Raw genomic sequence first — 22,067 nt, forward strand, 5'->3', positions numbered from 1 at the left:
CTCAGCCTCACCTTTGTGGGCCAAGGGAGAAGGGGGAGGAGGAAAAGGAAGGGCAATAATATCATCAGCACTGCCCATTAATCCATTTAAAACTCCTGTGTCTTCATTTCAAAGGATAGGAGTAGGCTTTATGGCCCAAGGCAAAAAGGAATTGTGGTGTATTGACTATAATCAGAAAAATTTTAAAAATACAGTTCAGTTAATTTCTAAGAAACCTTACAGGGATAAGACCTTGCTATTAGAGAGAGTGGAGTTTTATACTTATAAAACTACTAGGATAGTCTTTGGAGAGTTGGAACTCCTCTTTTCTTACCTCGTGGATTTTTCACTTCCACAGGTGGGCTTGATTTCCCAACCCCCTATGAGTAATTATAAAACAGTGTTTATGTTTAGAATGATTTGGAAAATTGCTGTTTTAATCACTAGAATAAATAGACAGTGTGTGATCTTTGACCCAGGAGGAAAAGCAATATCAGATTTATTGATTCACACTCCTGAAGTACAATTCGATAGCAGAAACTCAAACTTTGATTTTAGGCAAAATAATTCAGGGATATAGCCGAGTGTTCTTTTTTCATTAACTGTATGAATGGCAGACCACTGAAAAGGTATCAGCTCTTTTAAGAACTCTGAGAGTGAGTAAGAAAGCGCTCAGATAAATATACCCTACATGTCCATTTTCAGAGTGGACCTTTAAATCATATCTTTTATAATCAGGCTGCTAGAATCTTATATTTGTAAATTGTGATAACTAAAGAGGAAGCTAAGAGCATTGCAAAAACCTACACAGCTTATCTTTCTTTCACTCTCCTATACTCCCTATAGGACAAAACCCTTATGGTTTGAAATTTACTGTTTTAAGACCAATGGACATTATGGCTTCATTCCAATCTGGAGAAGCAGCTAGACATGTGATCAACCATTTTTCCATTGTAGAAATTTCACATGCATTTAAGACAGTTTATTACATTATATTATTATATATATAAAATATATATATATATAAACATATACATATATATAATATATTATTATATTTTGCCTTTAGGTGTTTTTGCATTGAATTTGACTTTGCCCGTTCCATTGGCATTTCTTATAATCCTATTAGTAAAGTCATTACTGCACAGACTATATCCCCAAGATCTTCTCTTCTAAACAAGAGAAGGAAATTTTGGGATATGCACAATATGGGATATGTGATTGCTTGCAATGTTTAAATTTTGATTTTACATTTTTAAACATTTTTGATTTTACATCTTCAAAGTATTTTGATCTTGCTAAGTTATTTTGATTTTACATTTTAAAGTTATTTTGGTTTTACATTTTTAAATTCTTTGCCTTTTACCTTAGCAATGCACTTCAGAAATACACAGAAAGTGCAGCTAAGTGACAGACTGACTAACTTTTGTCTGACTTTTGTTAATCTTTGACAACAACTTTGTTTCCACTGTGATGTGGAAAGGCCTGGATGGCATTTGGAAAGGCCCAAGTTGGGCCCCAGGCACATTCCTTCCTAGGTGTAGATCCAGCAGCAGAGTTCATCCCCACCAGAGACATTTGTGACCTGGGGATCCAAGAGAAGGACCAGACAACAGCCCAGAGGGACCAGCCAGATGTCCACAGCCCTCCGGACGCTGATGGCAGCGATGTCCCTTCTGACCGTGACACCAGAGACATCAGACACAGTTCCAGTGTTGCAGCTGAAATGGACTGTTTTGGGTGATATGCAATATAAAGAATGTGAATGGCCAATGGGCCTGCTTGCTCCTCCCGTGCCTACTTGCCATATGGTGGCCTGGGAAAAGGCTTTGCCCTATGCTTTCTATTGAAGGACTATGCTTTTAAATTAGTGGGTGAAAAACCGACACACCCACCTGCCGTTGTTATTGAGACAATGTTACTGGACATGACTTTGCTTATGTGCACCTGTGAAACTAGAATTGCTCTAGGATTGTGAAAAGTGCAATAGAGAATTGTGATAAGCTAGAATTGTTCTAGGATTGTGAAACGTGCAATAGAGAATTGTGAGAAACTAGAATTGCTCTAGGATTGTGACAAGTGCAACAGAGAATTGTAAGAAACTAGAATTGGTCTAGAATTGTGATAAATGTAACTAGAATTGTGACAACCTACCTCACTGATATTTAATTGTTAACTAGAATTGTGATGTTTTACCTTGTTGACTTCCCACCTCAGTGCTGACATCCTACCTCATTGGCATCCTACCTCTTTGGCTTATTATCTCGAGTATGACTTTGATGAATGGGTTGAACACTTGGGCCACTGTTGAGCCTTGTTCTCATTGTCATACTTCTGTTTACTGATCTGCTGCTTTGTACCTCCTTGGGCATAACACTCTGTCATCTCATGGATCAAGTGAACTATAGCTGGTGCTAAAAGTTTAGCTTGATGAGATGTGCAGTTCCCGCAAAACAAGAGAAGGGAATTGTAAGGGCCCTTTAAATGGGTGGACACAGTGCATAGGGAGATTGAGGCCCAGAAGTAATTTCTGTGGATATTAGGACTGCCTTGTAGGTGGGATCTTGTCCACATTGAGATAGCTTTGTAATGGGTGACTCTCTTGCTGATTGGCTGTGTGTATGACCTCACAGGTCCTTTATAAGCCCACTGCAGGCAGCAGTCGCTCTCTTTAACCTGGCGCTCTTCACCCTGGCTCCCTAGCCTGGGTGGCCAAGCTGAGATGGGTAGCCAAAAGAGGCAAGGATTTTGGTAGCGAACATGTGGGTCTTCTGACCAGGTGTTCACTCGGGAACCAACAAGTCAGGGCATTATGTGAGTAGGCATAATAAAGGCTTTTAAGATTACACGTGACTGTTCTTGAGTGCACTACTGGTTATTAAGCTATAGATTCAAGAGATCATGGCCAGAGACCTTTGAAGGCCTCAGAGGAGGCGAGCCGGGTAGAGTTGACACTGCAAAGGACAGTGGTCAAAGGTACTCTGGTGGGCCTAGGACAGACTAGTAATTGTAACTGCCAGGTGAGCACACCACATTTTGGTACATGTGGCTCCTTCTCGATTTTTTATGATCTCTTTGGGATACAGACTTAAGTGGTAGTATTGGAAGCATACTTCCAAATTACTCTCCAGAATGACTGGATAAAAGAGTTCTTGAGAGCAGTGAAGTAATCAGAACCAGGAGAACACTACACAGTAACAGCAATATTGTTGGATGTATAATCGTGAATGACTTATCTGTTCTCAACACTACAGAGATCCAAGACAGTCCAAAGGACTCATAATGAAACATACCATTTGCCTCCAGAGAAAGAACTAATATTGATTGAACACAGACTGAGACATGCTATTTTTTTCACTTTCTTTTTTTTCAAGTCTATGTACAAAAGGATTGATATGAAAATGTTTTACATAATTGCACATGTAGAACCTATATGTGGGGGCAGCTAGGTGGTGCAGTGGATAGAGCACCAGCCCTGAATTCAGGAGGACCGGAGTTCAAAACTGGTCTCAGACACTTATCACTTCCTAGCTGTGTGACCCTGGGCAAGTCACTTAACCCCAACCTCAGGGAAAAAAAAAAAAAAAGAACCTATATGTGATTGCTTACTGTCTTCAAGGATGGGGAGGAGAAGGAAAGAGGGATAGATTTTGTAACCTTTTGTAGCCCTTTTTGTAGTGGCTGGAAACTGGAAATTGAGTGGATGACCATCAGTTTGGGAATGGCTGAAAAAATTGTGGTATATGAATGCTATGGAATATTAATGTTCTGTAAGAAATGACCAACAGGATGATCTCAGAGAGGCCTGGAGAGACTCACAGGAACTGATGCTGAGTGAAATGAGCAGAACTAGGAAATCATTATACACAGAAACAACAAGATTATATGATGATCAATTCTAAGGGACATGACTCTCTTCAACAGTGAGATAATTCAGACCAGTTCCACTTGTTCAGTGATGAAGAGAGTCATCTACACCCAGAGAGGCCTGTGGGAACTGAGTGTGGATCACAACAGAGCATTCTCACTCTTTCTGTTATTGTTTGCTCACATTTTGTTTTCCTTCTCAGCTTTTTTTTTTCTTTCTAGATCTGATTTTTCTTGTGCAACAAGATAAATGTATAAATATGTCTACATATATTGTATTTAACATATCCTTTTAACATGTTTAACATGTATGGGACAACCTGCCATCTAGGGAGGGGGTGGAGGGAAGGAGGGGAAAAGTTGGAACAGAAGGTTTTGCAAGGGTCAGTGTTGAAAAATTACCCGTGCATATATCTTGTAAATAAAAAACCTTAATAAAATAAAATAAATGTTTAAAATTTAAGGGGGGGGGGAGTTTTGTTTGTGGAGTGGAGAGGGGATACTGGGAAGTGACTAGCAAAACTTTTATGCAACAACTCAATCTGTTTACCCCATATGCATTAACGTTGCTCCGGCACACCCCGGCGGGAGCACACTAGATCCGGAGGGTGCACACGGTTTGAGGCAGTGGCAGCCCCTCTCCCGGCTCAGTTCCCTCACATGAAGATAAGGAGCTTGGACTAAATCAGTCCGTGGGATAACTGCCCTCTAAGGACTGCACAGCGCTTCTCTGGGATGCTCACAGCTCCCGGGTGAACCAGGGGCCATTATTAAACCTGCCTTCCATAGGGGCGCCCGGAGGCGCGAAGAAGCTCCCCAAGCCCCACCCCGCATCGAAAGTGCTCACACACAGAGGCCCCGACACACACACACACACACACACACACACACACACACACACACACACACACACACACACTTACACACACGCGCGCACGTGCACACTCCACACACAGCACGTCCACACCCGGAGAGACCCCTGGCATCCGCGCTCCCAGTCGGGGGCGCGGGGGCTGCCCCTGGGTCTCGCCCTCCGCCGCCGTGCCCTGCCAGGCGCTGGCACTGCCCACCCCTCGGCCCTCCGCCTCTGACTGGCTCCCAGGGAAGTGAGTCATCTCTCCGGGGTCCAGCCGGGCTCAGCGGTTCCGGTTCAGCCGGGAAAATGCAATCCCCGGCCTCCTATTGCTGCTGCGGGCGCCGGGGAGGAGGAGACTGCGCTGGTCCCCTCCCTCCGGCTCCCGGGCCATAAAGTGGCGCTTCGCGGGAGGCCGGGAAGGTCGGCGGCACGGCTGGAAGTTGGCACCCCCCGCTCCGGAGACCCGGGTCAGGTCTGTGGGCCCCGCACCCCCGTCCCCGGAGGCGACCCCGGCGGGGCCCGAGATGGGGCGGGAAGAGAGAGCACAGGAGGAAGGGGGGAGCCGAGAGGAAGCCAAGGACACCCAGAGTTGGGGGGTCAAGGAGGAGCCCCAGAAGCGGCGCTTGGAATAACTTTCCGGGCGGCGTTCGGAGAGAAACAAAGGCCAGGGATGGAGGAAGAGGAGGAGGAGGAGGAAGGGGGCGAAGGGAGGATGGGGACAGGGATCGATAATAATAGGAATAAGCCAGAGTCCGACTGGGAGAGGGCTCCGAGGGCTCCGAGGGCTCCCTCCCCCAACGTGCGCCAGGTCTACCCCAGAAGCAATTGAGGAGGAGGCTGTCAAAATGACCCTTTTACGTCTTCCATGAATCCAAACTCAGAGGAGAAGTTCCCGTTCCGCGCCTTAATATCCCCGGCTTTGCGGGGTCCAAGTAGAGAAGCCCTGCGGAGTAATACTTAGCGGAGTAACACTTAGAGGTGTATCGCGCGTCGCTCCCAGCGTTCGGTGTAAGCGCCTCGAGGGCAGAGCCTGCTTTCGGCCAGTGTGCAAGCGCAGTCAGGACTGAACTTATCCAGTGGGGAACTCTGGTTCCATTTGCTGATTCCCTTCCTTGACAAGGAGGTCAAAGGGCATTGTATGTAGTGGGTGCTTAATAAGCATTCACTGATATATACTGAATACGTGATTGTATGGGCATAAGGAGTCCCTCCAGCAATGGAGACCGCCTTACCTGTTCTACTCCTTGTGACCTTGAGGGAAATGGGCTCGGGAGGTTGAGCCCCGGGCCAAGGGTGTCAGAACCAGAATGTGGCCCAGATCGAGCTGGGATTCGGGACTGAGGCTTTCCTGACGGTCTCTCTTTCTCCGCACCAAGTGGATGGTGGTAGGGAAAGTGCTTCCAAAATCTGACACTGGCTCTGACTGGAGCCCCCTGAGGGATGAGTCCCCTCCCAAACCCTTTGTCTGGTCCAGAGCTTCTCACCCTTTGGATTCAGTGTTCTTTCCACTTTCAAACATCTTGATGAACACACCCACGAGCTGTGGTTTATGCGGCGTGTGCCTATGGAGATTTACTGTCTAGTCAATGAAAATGTCTTAGCATTATCATGAAAATGGTTTTAGGGTCCATCATACCCACTTTGCACCGTTCTTTGCTGTCTGAGATCTAAGGAGTCTCTTAACTCCTTAGAGACTGTAATTTCCCATTTGTCCCTGTCATAAAGCATCATTAGTAGGATATTAGTATTTTAATGGGTCTTTGTTTATAGATAGACAGACAGACAGACAGGCAGGCAGGCAGGCAGGCAGACAGACAGACAGACAGACAGACAGACAGATAGATAGATAGATAGAGATAGATATTAAACTCCTATTTTATCAACATGTAATCCCTATAGCTAGCAATATTACCTGTATTATATAGCAGCAGCAGCACAATTTCTTTTTTTGTAATAGCTTTTTATTTTTCCAAATTTTCCCAGCTTTTTATTTTTCCAAATTTTCCAAATTATTTCTCCAAAATTTTTCCAAACATTTTCCAAATGCATGCCAAGATAATTTGCAGCATTCACCCTCTTGCGAAACTTTGTGCTCCAAATTTTTCTCCTTCCCTTTCTCCCCTCCCCTAGACAGCAAGTAATCCAATATAGTGCAGTTCTTCTAAATATATTTCCATTTCCATATTCATCATGCTGCACAAGAAAAATCAGATTAAAAGAGGAATAAAAAAAAATTTAAAAAAAATAAAAAACACGAGAAAGAGGGAGGGAGAAACCAAGCAAGCAGACAACCAACAACAACAAGAGAGAGAGAGAGAGAAAATACTATGCTTTGATTCACAATCTCCATAGTTCTCTCTCAGCTCTTTCCAACATGAGTTTAATGGAAACACACACACACACACACACACACACACACACACACTCAAAAAAAACTCCTGTAGCTTGCCCATTCAAAAATATGTTGAAATCTGGGCAATAAGCCTTTTTTCACCCACCTGGTATTTTCTGTGTGAGTGGTTAAGCAAGATTGCCTTTGAGCTGCTCTCCTGGAAGCTCTGAGATGTTTTGCATAGCCATGCAAAATTTAAAATCGATTTTAATTTTATTTTTAAGACAGTCCAACTGGCATAGGTTTAACACTCATCCATACATACCTTGTGAGCCTAAACTCCTTAGCTTTGTAACTTTTATGGAGAAACTTTTATCTTGTAATTACTTCTACTTAGGGCTTTGTGAATTGAATCTCTACTGCGTTGTCTACCTTTATAACCCTATCCACTTAATTTAAATTCAAGCTGATTCAAACACACCTTTCTGCCTGTCAGTTGAGGATTATTCCCATCTCCCAAGGAGTTGTGGTGACTGTTAACCCACCTCCTCATTAAGATGTCTACCAATTGGAATTATCTTACCTTTTCCAAGAGAAGTACAACTGTCAGGTCTGTCAGAAGGAAGATGAAGCTAGGTTTAAAAGACCCTGTCAGCCCTCACTCGTTGGTCATTGAAGCCATCGACCCAATTCATTGATTACTACTAGCCCCACTAATGAATTGATGACGCTCAGAAGCTTGCCTCACTGTTTACCTTAATTTTCGAATGTAATAGATAAACAGGAGCTCACCTTTCTTCCTTATTTAGATTCAGTACTCCTCCATCACAGGAAATGTCTTTGTGGAGCAAATACTTCCCTGCTTTACTCCTCCCTGGATGATTTTTATCAGAGGGTGTCTGAATGGATCTGTTTCTGTCATTCTGTTTTCCAAGGAATCAGGAACAATTTCAACACATGGGCAGGAGACACCTTGCAGTAAGCAAGTCTTTAAAACTGCTTTGAGAAAAAAAATTGTTAATAATTAGCAACCCATTAGCAACAGGATCTTAAACTTTCTACATCTTCAATTAATCCAAACTGACAGAGTCCATTGTTAAATATTATATGTAAAAGATGCTTAGTTCCTTCCTAATACCCTCATCAAAGGTGTTCTTGATTCATCTGTATATGATTCTAACAAGATTACATATACATAACAGTGTAGCCAGAGAGGCTCATTGTTATTAACGCTCTATAGATCACCTTTTTTCAGTATTAATAAGGTCCAAACTTTTTTTTTCATACCTTTGGTGTCTTTCCTTCCTTTGTATATCTAGTATATGGGGTGTTCAGGGAGGACTAGCATCTTTGATATGAGATCTTAGCAGGTCCTTTTCAGGGCTATTCATCCATTTTTTTTTTGTCCCAATTCTCACTTGTGGCTCCAAGAAGCTCCAAGCACTCATAGTGTTGACATCCTGGTTAATTATCTTGGCTGACCCAGGTTAGAGGTAACCAACAGGTGGTGCCTTGAGGGATTTCTGTCCCAAGCACACAAAGACTTCCCCCCACCCTCCAAGGCAGATGAGAACAATTTGTTCCAGCTTCCACGAAGGCAGCTAAAACTAGTGCTGTGGAATATTGAGCCTGGTGAAGCATCTGGGTCATTCACTGCATCCTCGCCCATCGCCAGCTGTCCTAACCTTTGTCTTGGCACTGGAGCTTGATGACTCTGGAAGATAGCATGAGGCTGGTGGCTTAAATCCAGTTTGGGAGGTGGCGCAGTGGATAGAGCCTTGAATTCAGGAGGACCCAAGTTCAAATCTGGTCTCAGACACTTACACTTTCTAGTTGTGTGACCCTGGGCAAGTCACTTAACCCCAGCCTCAGGGGAAAAAAAAAATCCAGTTTGGACACAGATCAGGACACCGTCAGTATTCCATGACAAAAGTTGAATGGCAAGCTTCTTGAAGGCAGGGATCAACTCTTGCCTCTTTTTCTATCTCAATGCCTACTTAACACAGTGCTTAACAACAGATGCTTAATAAATGCTATTTGACTTGACTAACATTCCCATTTTATACATGAAGAAACTGCATCTTAGACAGGCTGAATTGTTCATAGTCAACAGCATCACAAACCAAATCTTGCCTCCAAGTCTTTCCACCCTGCTCCCTCTCAAGGGACTCCATGCCTTAATGTATCATGAATAGAGCATCGGACTTAGAGTCAAATCTTGCCTCAGTGACTCACTAAGTCCATATCCTAGACAAATAATTGAACCTCTTTGAGCTTCAGGTCCCTCCCCAGATAAGACTTGTAAGGCCCTCTCCAGCCCTAAACTGATGATCCTATGATGTCCCTGCATCCAAAGGGATTGTTTGAATAACTACTTCCAGGCAATGATTTTTTCCAAGGTTCCATCATTGAGCAGGCTATCCATTGGCTTAGTCCAACTCTGATAGCACTTGCCCAGATGCCAAAGGTCACCTGCAGCTCTTTACAACCACTCCCCACCTTGCTTCATCACTAGGCTAACCTCCACTGCAGAGGTAGGGCAGCCATAGAGGATAAATTTAGAACAGGGAGGCAAGCCAGAGCCAACTAGGTACAAGGGGACCTTTCTTTTGCAGAAGTCTGGAACCCAGAACCTCTCAAAATGGCCAACCAGATCTACAGCACAGCTCCCAGGAGTTCCTGGAATAAACGTGTGAATCCTCACCTGGATATTGAGAGGAAGAACAAATCATTTAATGTCGAGAGACTAACAAACATCCTAGATGGTGGTGCAGAATTTACTCAGAAACGGAGACAAATTGGTGAGACAACGTTCTTCTCTTTTCCCCTTTACTTCTTTTGTCTTAACTCACAAAAAGTCTCCCCCAAATTTCCTCTCTGAAGATTAATGCTATTCACGTAGTCCACAATGCAAAGAATTAAAATACAAACTATGCAGTCCACGACACAAAGAATCTCTATTAAAATACAAATATTTCTGAGAATGTGATGTGCTAAAAGACAAGGCGATGTGATAGCAACAACAATAATAATTCACAAATTGTGTTTCAAGGTTTGTCACTTATCTCATTTGATTCCCACAATAACTTGGTAATTTTCACAATTTGAGGAAACTAAGGCTCCAGGAAAGTGAAATATTTTGCCAATAATCACACAGATAGCAAGTGGCAGTCAAGATTTGAACCTAGGACCTCTGACTCCAAATGCAGCCTTCTGTCCCATAGGCATACCGAGTGTAAGCTGCATAAACCCCTGAGGGAAAAGGTCACATTGATTTTCTTTCCACAGTGTCATGTAAATACTATTACCTAGAAGTGAAAGATCATAAGAGAACCTAGGTCCTCTCAAATATAGCAAATAAAGACACTCAAAAAAGTCTATTATATTTAACTGAACCTCAAGCCCCTTCAATTCCCCCCCCAAAAAAAAAACAGGTTTAATTATGATTCTGAATAAAGTTACAATAAAAAAAAAATTAAAAAAAAAAAAAGGAGATACTATCAAGTGAAACAGTCAGGGAAACTATAATATAAAGACATTATAGATGAGAAAACACATATACAAACTTATATATGCATATATACATACACATACACAGGTCTATACATAGACATCAAATAGCACAATATTCATATATTTAAAGAAAAAGCTGAATGAAATGCAAAAGATCAACATAGTAAGATAATAAGTAGAGGTAATTTGAGCCTAACACTTTCAGATCCTGACAAATCCAACATTAAAATCATCAAGAAAACTGTGGATCTAAGAAGAATATTGGAAACTAAATTTGATAGATTTGTGGGAGAATACTGAATAGGAATTTTTTTAATGGTTATGTTTTTCTGCATTGCTCGGTGCCTTTATGAAAATTAATCATAATGCTGTGCTAGGGCATAAATAATTCATAAATAATGTAGAAAGGCAGAAACACAAGCTTTACAGAATATAATGTGATAAAAATTGTGATCAGGGAGGGAAATGAAAGATGCATATCTAAATAAAGGCTAAATTAAACAGTGAATGGTTCAAGGTAAAAATAATAAATAAAGAGGATCACAAGTGACATGATATCCCAAAATATATGGGGTACAACTGAACATGGAAGGAAGCAGGGAATAGAAAGGTCATAAGGACTAGTAAATACCATGCAGGCTGCCTTGTCCATATACCCACAGTTCAATACCCTATCTTTTTCCATAAGAATTTAAACCTTTATGATGGAATATTCTTAACCCTTTTATTTCTGAACAATACAGCATCTCAAATCCACTTTTGACTTAATTTATTCTTTTTTCTTCCAACAAAACAAACATTTCCCAACACACAACCAAATAAATCCCACTTTAAACTACATTTCCTCAAAATTGAAGCAAAATCTTATTATCATAATTGTGACTGAAATTATATTCCACTTTCTACTTCAATTTATCAATTTTTAACAGAAAAGAGGTGCTTTAAGTTTGATGGTATGGGACTATCATTGTTATATTTGAGTTTTCTTCTAATGTTGCTCTTATTTAGATGTGTACTCATTGTGTATATTGTTTTCTTGGTTCTGCTTTCTTCACTCTGTATCAGTTCATACAAATCTTTCCAAGTTTCTCTAAGTTTTTCATATTCATCATTCCTTATAGAACAGTAATATTCCATTGCATTAGTACTCAAAGTCTATGACTGTAATCATCAGAAGAGTATAATAAAATAACCACTATACTACTTTATTTAAGAACTGAATTACAGGATGGAGGAGAGGAAGAAGATAATAAAATGGTTATGAACTTTACAGATAAAGAATGAAAAGGGAAAAAGGGACAAAGGATAAAGTAAAAACAGGGTGAATTCCAGAGAGGAACTCAATAATTAGATGGGAGGAAGGATGGGGAGATTAGAGATTTAGAGAATTAATAGCATAAAATTTCGGAATTATGATGAGTGTGGAATGTGGATGTAGGAGTGTTAAAGTTATAACAAGATGAATGGTAATAGTGAAATGAAGAAAATTGCAGACAAAATGTATAATTTTTTAAATTATGATAAGGATTAGGTAAAAAAAACTGCTATAAATCATCTCTGTCTAACATCTCATATCAAGATAGAATTGACACAAATTTATAAGAATAAGATTCATTCCCCCAAGAGATAAATGGTCAAAGGATACATAAAACAGACCACTCTGCAAAGCAGATACTGAGATTTTCAGTAACCATCTAAAAAAGTATTCAAACTAATAGTGAGAAAAATGCAACTTAACAGTATTCTATATGCTACCTCCCTCCCACCCCATTAAATTGGCAAATAATTTAAATGCTACAAAATTGAAGAAGGAAGAGAAATAGATACATTGCAACATTCCAAGTGGGGCTGTGAATCAATGTAATCTTTTCAGAAAGTACACAGCATTTTGTGATAGGGGTTACAAAATCGTTCGGGCCCTTTGACCTCTAAGCCTGAACTTCGATCCTAAAGATATTACTGGTGAGATTATTATTCAAAAATAATCATACCTCTTGGCCAAGAAAACCCCAAATGGCATCACAGTGAGTTGGACATGACTGAAAAGCAAACCACAATAACGACCACAGACTCTGGAGGAAATACACAGAATAAAAAGTCTCAGAAGGGAGCGTAGAAGTAAAGAGGATTATTTGTTTACTGACTTACTTACCTAGGCTAATGAGCACATTTTAAAGCTAGAGTTAAGAAACATTTTTGGCCTCCATCAAGGGACAACATGTTACAGCAATTAAAAGACCAGCCTTGACATCAGGAAACCTGGATTCAAGGACTGCCAAGGTTTCATTATAGTCTTATTATATTAAAAAAAGTGTCTGCACTTGAACATATAAATGGTTGTTTACTGTTTTTAATCAATAAATAAATATTTAAGCTAGAGTGGTATAGTGGAGATAACAGCAAATTGTAAGTCTAAATCAGTAATCAGTCCATAATTATTTATGAAGTGCTTGCTTGATAACAGGGCTAGGTGCTGGGGACATAAAGTTTAAAAGAGAAAAGAATGTGTGTGTGTGTGTGTGTGTGTGTGTGTGTGTGTGTCCATGTGTAAGGAACAGGAAAAAAAGGTCCGGTTAGTCAAATGGTAGAGGGTGGGAAAGGCCAGAATGTGCCGGTTGGTTGCTGTCCTTTGTTCTCAAAGAGCACCAAAATGGCATCACTATGTTAGAGTTGAGTTGCCGTGTGTCCAACTGTGGCTGCTCAGACTGATATGAGCTCGGAGTTCTCTGCCACAGATTGGACGCAGAGAGTCCCTGTGAACATTTGGGATAGTTTCTCTAACTTTGCCCATCCTGTATTTTTTTCTGAGTTACTCCAATTCTGCTTTGCTCCTAGAGCATGGCCCCTTCTCTGATGGAGGTACACCATGCTGGGCGGTCCTGTGCCAGTATCTCTTATGCCATACAATCAATCAATTCTAAAGTTCTTAAGAGATACCATGAGAGTGTTCGTTACCACTTTTTCTGACATCTCATGAGCTCTTGCCCTGTGTCAGTTCTCCATAAAATAATCTTTTTGGCAAGCGTACATTTGGCATTTGGACGATGTGGCCAGCCCAACAGAGTTGGGCTCTCTGAAATAAAGTTGGAATGCTCAGCAGTTTAGTTTGAGAAAGAACCTCGGTGTCTGGTGCTTTATCCCTCCAGGGGATCTTCTGAATCTTCCTAAGACAATTCAAATGGAAGCGATTCGGTTTCCTGGCCTGGCGCTGGTTTCACAGTCAAACAGCAACGAGATCAGCACACAGAACTGGAAATCATGAAGTTTTTTAATGCCAGATGGTATCATTTGCATTTGACTCTAGTGGCAATTGGAAGCCACTTGAAGCAGTCAATCAATAATAATTTATTAACCACCTACTGTATGTCTGACACTGTGCTAAACACTTTGTTGAGTAACAGGACATACCTGTACTTTAAGAAAATTAGTTGAAAAATGACCCATACATATGTTTTGTAAATAAAAAGCTTTAATAAAATTTTAAAATAGAGAAAAGAAAAGAAAAAAAGAAGGAAAGGAAAAGAAAATTGCCATGAACAAGATGAACTGGAGGAAAAAGAAAACTTGGACATGAATCCTAAGGCTGCTCTTGGCCTTAGATTATGTGGCTTTGGGAAACGATCCCCTTTGTAAGCCCTGATCCCCTTATTTTGAAATGAGGAGTTAGAATGCCTACCCTTGTTACTACCTTCCCCAGGACATGAGGAGGAAGAAAGCACCCTCTGGAAATAAGTGAGCCATGGAGATAGGTGAGAAATCACTGCTGGTAAGAAGGTGCCATTTGCTACAGGTTTTATGTATATTGGATTACTTGCTGTCTAGGGAAGGAGGAGAGAGAGAAATTTGGACCCCAAGATTTTGCAAAGGTGAAGGTCGAAAACGATCTTTGCATGTATTTTGAAAAATAAAAAAAAACTCTTATTAAAAATAAACAAATAAATGAAGGAGGTGCCATTTGCTGACCTCTCGTCTCCGTTTGGCAGAAAGCATCATCCACAGTGACCCCGTGTTCAACCTAAGGAACAATTATTTCATGAGCCAGAACCAACGGTATGAAGCCGCCATTCAGAAGAGTGTTCATTACAGGAAGCTGATGATGCAAAGGGGCTGGAAGGAAGATGGTATTGAAAAAAAGTATATCTACAGGTGATCATCATGGGGCAACCATTGGTGAGGGAGCCTCTGACACTGGTCAGGGGCAAAAGCACGTTCTTCCCATCAGCCCAAAGCCTGCTCAGACTTCAATTTCTCATGCCCACCCCCACCCCCAAGCTCTGAAATGCATCTTTGTGTCTTCCAGGGCCCTTGCTGGAGACACAGCCTTCAACATACATTCAGTCTTCAAGCTAGCCCTCAATAGCCTGGGTTCCGAGGAGCAAATAAAGAAGTGGACTCCCCTGATAGACAGCTTCCAGATCATCGTGACCTACGCTCAGACAGAAATGGGACATGGTAAGACCGAGAAGTGGCGGGCTGTGTACTCGGGAACGGCACAAACCACAACCTGGGCCCAAAGGGGTAATCAGGAACCAACTTTTGGGGTTCCTGAAGAACAACCCTGAAATCAGATAAATAGAACTGACTCACATCCAGGGTTGCCTGAGCCAAACAAGACCACTTATAGACCACTAACAGAGATAGCAGAAGGGCTATAAATATTATATTCACACTAACCCTAACCCTTCTACTAAGCTTATTCACCAAGGATCAACCGGGGGGTGGGGGTGGAGGGGAGGTCATTCTCCTTGGAGATCCAGAATGCATGGTGACAAATGGCAAAGGCAATGGAGAGAAGTTTGTCTGAGCTTAATTAAGGTCTTTCCCTCTGGATTCCCACTCCTGGAGTGGTGGAGACAGATCCTGAGATGAAATTAGGCAGGGCATCCAGGGCCTTAATTGCAAGGTCAGGGATGGGGATCAGAATCCATTGGAATCCAGAGACCACCCCTCTTGAATCCAGTCAACGTGGTAACAATTGGAGGGAGATGCCAGAGTCAAAGGAGCAATGGGTTTGCCCAACAATAGTTACTCCAGGACAACTAGAGGAACTTTACTCATTGATGACTCGGTTTCCTTGGCTCCAAGGGACATACCTTCAAGGTCTCGAGACAACAGCCACCTATGATGCGTCTACCCAAGAATTTGTGCTAAACACACCGACGTTATCTGCAACCAAGTGGTGGCCTGGAGATTGTGAGTATCCAGTGCCCCCTGCTCCCCAGACCCCCCCATGTCCCAGCTCCTTCACCCTGTACCAGGTGCCCATTTTGTAGGTAAGTGAGGCAAGGTGAGATGGGAAGTTGTCATAATGCTCCAAGATTTGAGTTCAGATTCTGCAAGGTGATCCATGGCTCCTCTTCTGTGGGCCTCTAAAATGCACTAAATGGCCTCTGCGATTCCTTCTAGACCTAGATCTATGATTCTGTGCCGCAGGACACAGTGTTAGCTACTGAGCTGGTCCTAGGACTCAGGTGTCCTGACTCCTAGCCCCCTGAACTCCCAATATCATGCTGCCTCATGGAAATTTTTTTTACATTTTCCTCATAAGCCAAATTATAGCTTCTGTTCTGTTATAGTAAAGGTGAATATCACGTCCCAAAGAGAGAAGACCGTAGACCTTGGAGAACTATCAGGGAGTCAGAATAGGAGTGAGTTCCTTACCACCAGTGTAGGATAAAACCAGGCCCCAGGTGGGTAGAAGAAGAGGAGATGGATTCCCCTTGCCATTTGTGAAGGCACAGGCTCTAACCTCAAGAAAAGGGCCTTGGATCATTGCCAACTCAGTCAGTCATTTTCAACAATTAAGTGTCGCCTGTGTGCCCAACACTGTGCTAAGGCCTGGGATTGCAGACCAAAAGGAAAGTAGCCCTGCCCTCAAAGACCTTCTACCTGGGCCCAGATTGCATAGCTGTGCATGTTACTGAAGGCTGCTGGGAACCAGGAAACCCCACCTTCTCCCCCTCTCCACGCTGTTTCCCTCTGGATGTTTAATCAGCCACATCCCATATTACAACCAACTCCCCCATCTTTTTTGTAAACCCAGGAGTGAAATAATACTTCCTCACATTTCCTTCTCTGTGGCTTTATTGAATTTCTATTCAATAAAAACTTAGGAGAACCATTAAAATTAGATTCCCCAGTAGGAAAATTCCTAATATTTAGGCAGAGATTTGGCCGTCTGACGATTTAAATTAAAGTTTATCTCTAGCTACTCCTGACCCCTTTATAGTGGAAACTGTGGTTACTGAAAATGCTGGGGAAAAGCAGAAAGCTAAGGATGCAGTTTAAATGACCAGTATTGATTGGGAGGAGAAGCTCAGGAAACTGACCTTTTCTTGGAGCTGTCCTTGGTTCTTAAAGAGCTAGGTCCAGCTGGAGACCATCCACCACGGTCCTCAGTCTTTCCTTCCTCTGCCACGGCCCAGTCCCTTTTCTTTCTATTCTTTGTATTTCTGCCTGCTGCCTCTGGACCTCTGACTCTCTGCAGTTCAACACTTGAAGTCTTTCCTCTCTGCCAAAAGACCCTCAATTCCCTAATTGCAAACTAGCTCGCATTCGGTGTTTCATGTGGGCATCTCGGAGTGTGACCAAGTCTCTGACCACTGTGAACACCCTTCTGGAGCTCCCACCCAGTGGTCTTCACTCGTTTTGGACTGACCTAGGATTTTTTTTATTTTGTCTAAAGTCTCCAATCCCTGATTGATCCTAGAGTGTTTAAGGCTATTCACACCAAGCTTCCTCCCTCCCTTAAAAAACATGTGATGGATTCAATTGAGAAGTTCGATCTCTTTGTAATTGTCAAGGTCAGGGTACACACACATAGCCCCTCTTTTTTTCCCGAGGCAATCAGGGTTACGTGACTTGCCCAGGGTCACACAGCTAGGATGTTAAGTGTCTGAGGTCAGATTTGACCTCCGGTCCTCCTGAATTCAGGGCTGGTGCTCTATCCACTGCCCCACCTAGCTGCCCCACACATAGCCCATTTTTAAACAGCATAAATACGCTGGCACGTGGGGGAAGAAGCATTTCTAGATGAGGATTTATGAAAAGCTTCCTGTAGAAGATGATGCAAAAGCTTTGGAGGAAGCTAGAGGTTCTAGGAAGCAGGTGAGGAGGGAGTGCATCCCAGGTAAGGGACACAAGCCAAGCGAAGGTGTGAGTCATGAGATGAGGGCGGCATCCAGAAGCACATTTGGCAGGATGGCAGAGGAGGTGATGGCGAATAAGCTGGGAAAGATTCCAACCCATAAACACTTATTGGGAATCTCTCATGGGTCAGGTGCTGGGCTAGGGGCTAGGGGCTAGAAAATCTCTGCCCCTGGGAGGCTTACCATTCTAATAATAATAAAACAACATGCACTCCACGAAGTAAATACAGAAGATCACTGCAGATGAGAGTTCTCCTCTTAACTGCGCCCTTCCTCCACTTCCCTCCATTTTCTAAAGGGGGAAAAAGTCTGGGTTGTTTATTATTCCAAAGAGGTCATCAGCAATCCATAGAAATGCTATCGAGAGACCTAGGAAGTCCACCTGTGGACACTAGGTGGCGGTCTCTCCTACACTTTCCATGAAGGCCAGAAGTTGGCCAAGTTTAAGGGACTTAAGGATAGCTTTCTCTTTCCATCTTTCCTTCTCTCTTTCTTTCCCTCCTTCCTTCCTTTTTTCCTTCTTTTCTTCCTTCCTTCCTTCCTTCCTTCCTTCCTTCCCTCCTTCTCTCCTTCCTTTACTCCCTTCCTCCCTTCCTTCCTTCTTCTCTTCCTCCCTTTCCTTCCTTCCTTCTTCCCTCCTTCCCTCCCTCTCTCCCTCCTTCCCTTCCTTCCTTCCTTTCTCCCTCCATGCCTTCCTTTCTTTTTCCCTCCTTCCCTCTCTCCTCTTCCTTTTTTCCTTCCTTCTTTCCTTCTTTCTTTCTTTCCTTCCTTTCCTTCTTTTCTTTCCTTTTTTTTCCTCTTTCCTCTCTTGGAAATCAGAGTTAAAAGACTTGCCCAGCATCATACAGCTAGTAAGTGTCTAAGGCCACATTTGAGCTCAGGTCCTTCTGCCTCCAGGGCTAGTATTCTATCCACTGTGGTCCCAATAACATGGGGACTTCCCCTATCCCTGCATTTATCCACCCTTCCCCTAAGGTGTTTTGTATTTGATATTCCCTCTGATCCAGTATTATTGTGCCTCCATCAAGTCCCAGATTTAGAGCTAGAAGGGAACTTAACCTCACATTCCCCACACATTCACTCTTTAAACTTCCTTGTTTGGGTTTCCGGCACCACCATTCCTCCGATCCAAGTTCCCAACCCCACACACCCAAGAGTGGCCAAATCTTTAAAAGACATCTGTGGAGTTCTTTACCTCCCTGTAACCCTATATTATTGTACAGCATAAATATAATATATATTTTTATTTTTTATTTATATATTATAAATATAACACATTTATAATACACATAGAAATGAATAGTATAAACCTGTCCAGGGTAATCCTACCCTGTACAATAGGGCTGTTATTATTCTCTGCTTGAGAGGTTGTGACTTGCCCTGGGAGGGAGCAGCAGAGGGAGGATTCATCTGCAGGTCTCACTCCCAGTTTAGGGTGGAGTCATCCCTCTCCACTTACCAGGCCACCCCCTCATTCAGGCCTTTCTCCTCCTCACCTGCACCATGGCCACAGCCCGCTCCATGGGCCGGGCATCCCATCTCTCCTGTCAGAAGCTCCCTTTACATGGCTGCCAGAGGGACCCCTGAAAGAACAAATCTGATCCTTTGCCCCTCTGCCTCTGGGATAGAACCAGAGCTCCTCTTCCTCTTCCTCCTAAAGCCTGACTTCAGCTGCCTCTCCAGGCTTGCTGCCCATCATTAATGTATCAGCAGTCTGGCCCACCCCCAACGAAAGCCCCGCTAACTCTAAAGCTCCACTGCAGCCAGGGTCCCCACGGGAAGCCTTTCCAGACCCGCCTGCTCCAGAAATGACTTCATACTTACCTGCTTAATTTTCTGCATACTCGTGACTTGCCTTCCCTAGAATGCTCTTGGAGGACGGGACCCGATTTGGTTTTCTTTGGATCCCTGGGTTTTCCATAATGCCCGGGACATTTACTACATGTGCGATGAATGAGCAAACCTCTCATTTTACAAGGGAGGAAACTGAGGCACGAAAAATCAGTTAATAAGCATTTCTTAAGTACCTACTATGTGCCAGAGATTGTGTTAAGCACCGGAGTTACAAAAAGAGGCAAAAGGCAGTGCCTGTCTCCAAGGAGCTAGTGGGGAAGACAAACAAACAAACGCACCCAAACAAGCTATATTCAGGAAAAGTTGGAAATAATTAAGAGGGAAAGAAGTAGCACGAAGAGGAGGTAGGAAAAGGCTTCCTGTAGAAGGTGGAATTCAAGGTGAGGCTCGAAGCCAGGAAGGTCGGAGGTTTGAGCAGAGGAGGAAGGGCATTCTATGCATGGGAGATACCAGAGGAAAGGCCTTGTTGGTGGAACAGACAGAAGGTGTTGTCACTGGATCTTGGAGTATGTTTGGGGGAGGAAGGTATAAGAAGACTGAAAACTACAAAATCCTGAAGGTTATAGGAGTAGGATGGTAATATGGTTGGTGCTTTAGGAAAACTGATTAGACATCTGAGTGGAGGACCCAGTAGAGGGCCAAGAAATCACCAGAGGCCATTGCAAAAGTTGAGACATGAGGGGATGAGGGCCTGGACCAGAGTGGTGGGGGCAGAGGAGAAAGAGGCCATTTTCAAGCCATGATGCAAAGGTCTTGGAACCAGATCCGATGAAGGGGGCAGGGGAGAGACAGATGAGAGATAGGAGTCAGGGATAAAACTAGATTGTTGGCCCAGGGAGGACATTGGTACCTCAATAGTGATGGGAAAGCAAGGAGTGAGGAGCGTTCAGGGAGAAAGATGAGTTCAAGTTTAGATATAATAAATGTAAGATGTTTACTGATTTTCAAGATGTCTGAAAGACAAAGATATGAGCCTGGAGGTTAGCAGAGAAGCTAATGCTGGATAGGAAGTCTTGAGGATCATCAGTTTTAGGGGGGTGCTGAGATCAGAAACCAGATTTGGGGGGGGGCAAAAAGAGAACGAGAGGAGAGACAATGGAGGAAGCTCTTTTCAAAGAGTTTGGCCACAGAGGGCAGAAGGGATACAGGATAATGGCAGAGGTGGAAGCATAAAGTAGGGAGGATGCGTTTTGGAGATGGGGGTATGTTTGTAGACAGTGGGGAAGCGATCATTAAACAGGGAGAGGCTGAAAATGAGAGAGTGGGAATGAGCAAGGGGGCTGTTTCATGGAGGAGGCAAAGATGGAATAGGGTCTCTTTTGCGGGGAGAAGGAAAGGGACCTAAGTCACATGATTTCCAAATCCAGTGCTTTTTTCTTCACACCATACTCTTAGTGTTCCTGAGCTATTCCTTAAAGGGAGCTAAATACTCACAGGAGCAAAGGTGTGTGACACAACTGGACAAATGTATGGCAGAGGGAAATCATGACCCAAGATTGGGCTGCAAACTTTGTAAGTACACTTCATGAAGGGAAGAAATATGAAATGTCTGGAAGAAAAATCATGTAAATTCAGATTAAGAAGAGCTTTAAACACCAAGCTTCAAATTTGCATTTTATGATAATAGGGAGCTATTGAAGATTCTTGAGTAGATGAGTGGTGTATTCTGACTTTTCCTTAAGAAAATAACTATGGTAGCTTTGCGGATGATGGTTTGGAGAAAGTAAGAGATGGAGATGAACCCCAGGCCAATGGCAGCTCTTCCTCCTCCTGGAAAATTGCTTGGGTGCACTTTTTAAACGTGTATTACCAGCCTTTTTAAAAGCCTTCAATCATTTCCCATTATATTTTGGTTTAAAGTCAAAGAATGAGTATGGTAATAGCATCTACTCATGCATATTTCACTAGAAGAAGATGGAAAATCTGAATTTTAAATATAGTAACGATCATAAGATAATAGATTTATAGCTGGGTGCCCCCATTTCCCTTTCCTTCTTCTTTCTCTTAACTCTTTGTAGTCTGGCTTCTGACTTCACTCAACTGAAACTGCTCTTTTCAAAATAACTGATGATCTCTGTCTCTGATTCTGTCTCTCTCTCTCTGTCTCTTTTTTCACTCTCTCCCTCTGTCTTTCCCCCTATCTCTCTCTGTCTCTCTTTCTCTGTGTGGGTGGGTCTCTGACTCTATCTCTATTACCATCTCTGCTCTCTCTCCTCCCTCCCTACCCTCACTCCATGTTTTTTGTCTGTCTCTATCTGTCTGTCTGTCTCTGTCTTTCTGTCCCTGTTTCTGTCTTTGCCTCTTTCTCTGTCTCTCTCTGTCTCTCTCTCTGCCCATCTCCGTGTCTGTGTCTCTCTCTTTCTGTCTCCCTCTGTCTCTCGTTCTGTCTTTCTCTCTCTTTCCTCCTTCCCTGCCTCCCCCATCTCTCTGTGTCTCTTTGTGTGTGTGTGTGTGTGTCTCCCCTTCCCCCAGGCTTAAGGGCTTGCTCAAAGTCTCACAACTCGTGTCAGATATCTGG

At 43.0% G+C, this 22,067-nt stretch overlaps 1 protein-coding gene across 1 annotated transcript in view; it reads left to right on the forward strand.

Annotated features, from left to right (window-relative positions):
* Positions 1-4,959: 4,959 nt before the first annotated feature.
* ACOX2 (acyl-CoA oxidase 2) overlaps positions 4,960-22,067 on the forward strand; it is a 49,957-nt gene continuing 32,849 nt past the window's right edge. Inside the window, exons 1-5 of the mRNA XM_074284249.1 lie at positions 4,960-5,174; positions 9,650-9,835; positions 14,531-14,693; positions 14,848-14,999; positions 15,633-15,740. Coding sequence (XP_074140350.1) covers positions 9,676-9,835; positions 14,531-14,693; positions 14,848-14,999; positions 15,633-15,740 — 583 coding nt within the window. The 5' untranslated portion in view covers positions 4,960-5,174; positions 9,650-9,675. The remainder of the gene's footprint in view (positions 5,175-9,649; positions 9,836-14,530; positions 14,694-14,847; positions 15,000-15,632; positions 15,741-22,067) is intronic.

Source organism: Sminthopsis crassicaudata, chromosome 1 (genome assembly GCF_048593235.1).
Source record: "Sminthopsis crassicaudata isolate SCR6 chromosome 1, ASM4859323v1, whole genome shotgun sequence".
Lineage (NCBI taxonomy): Eukaryota > Metazoa > Chordata > Mammalia > Dasyuromorphia > Dasyuridae > Sminthopsis > Sminthopsis crassicaudata.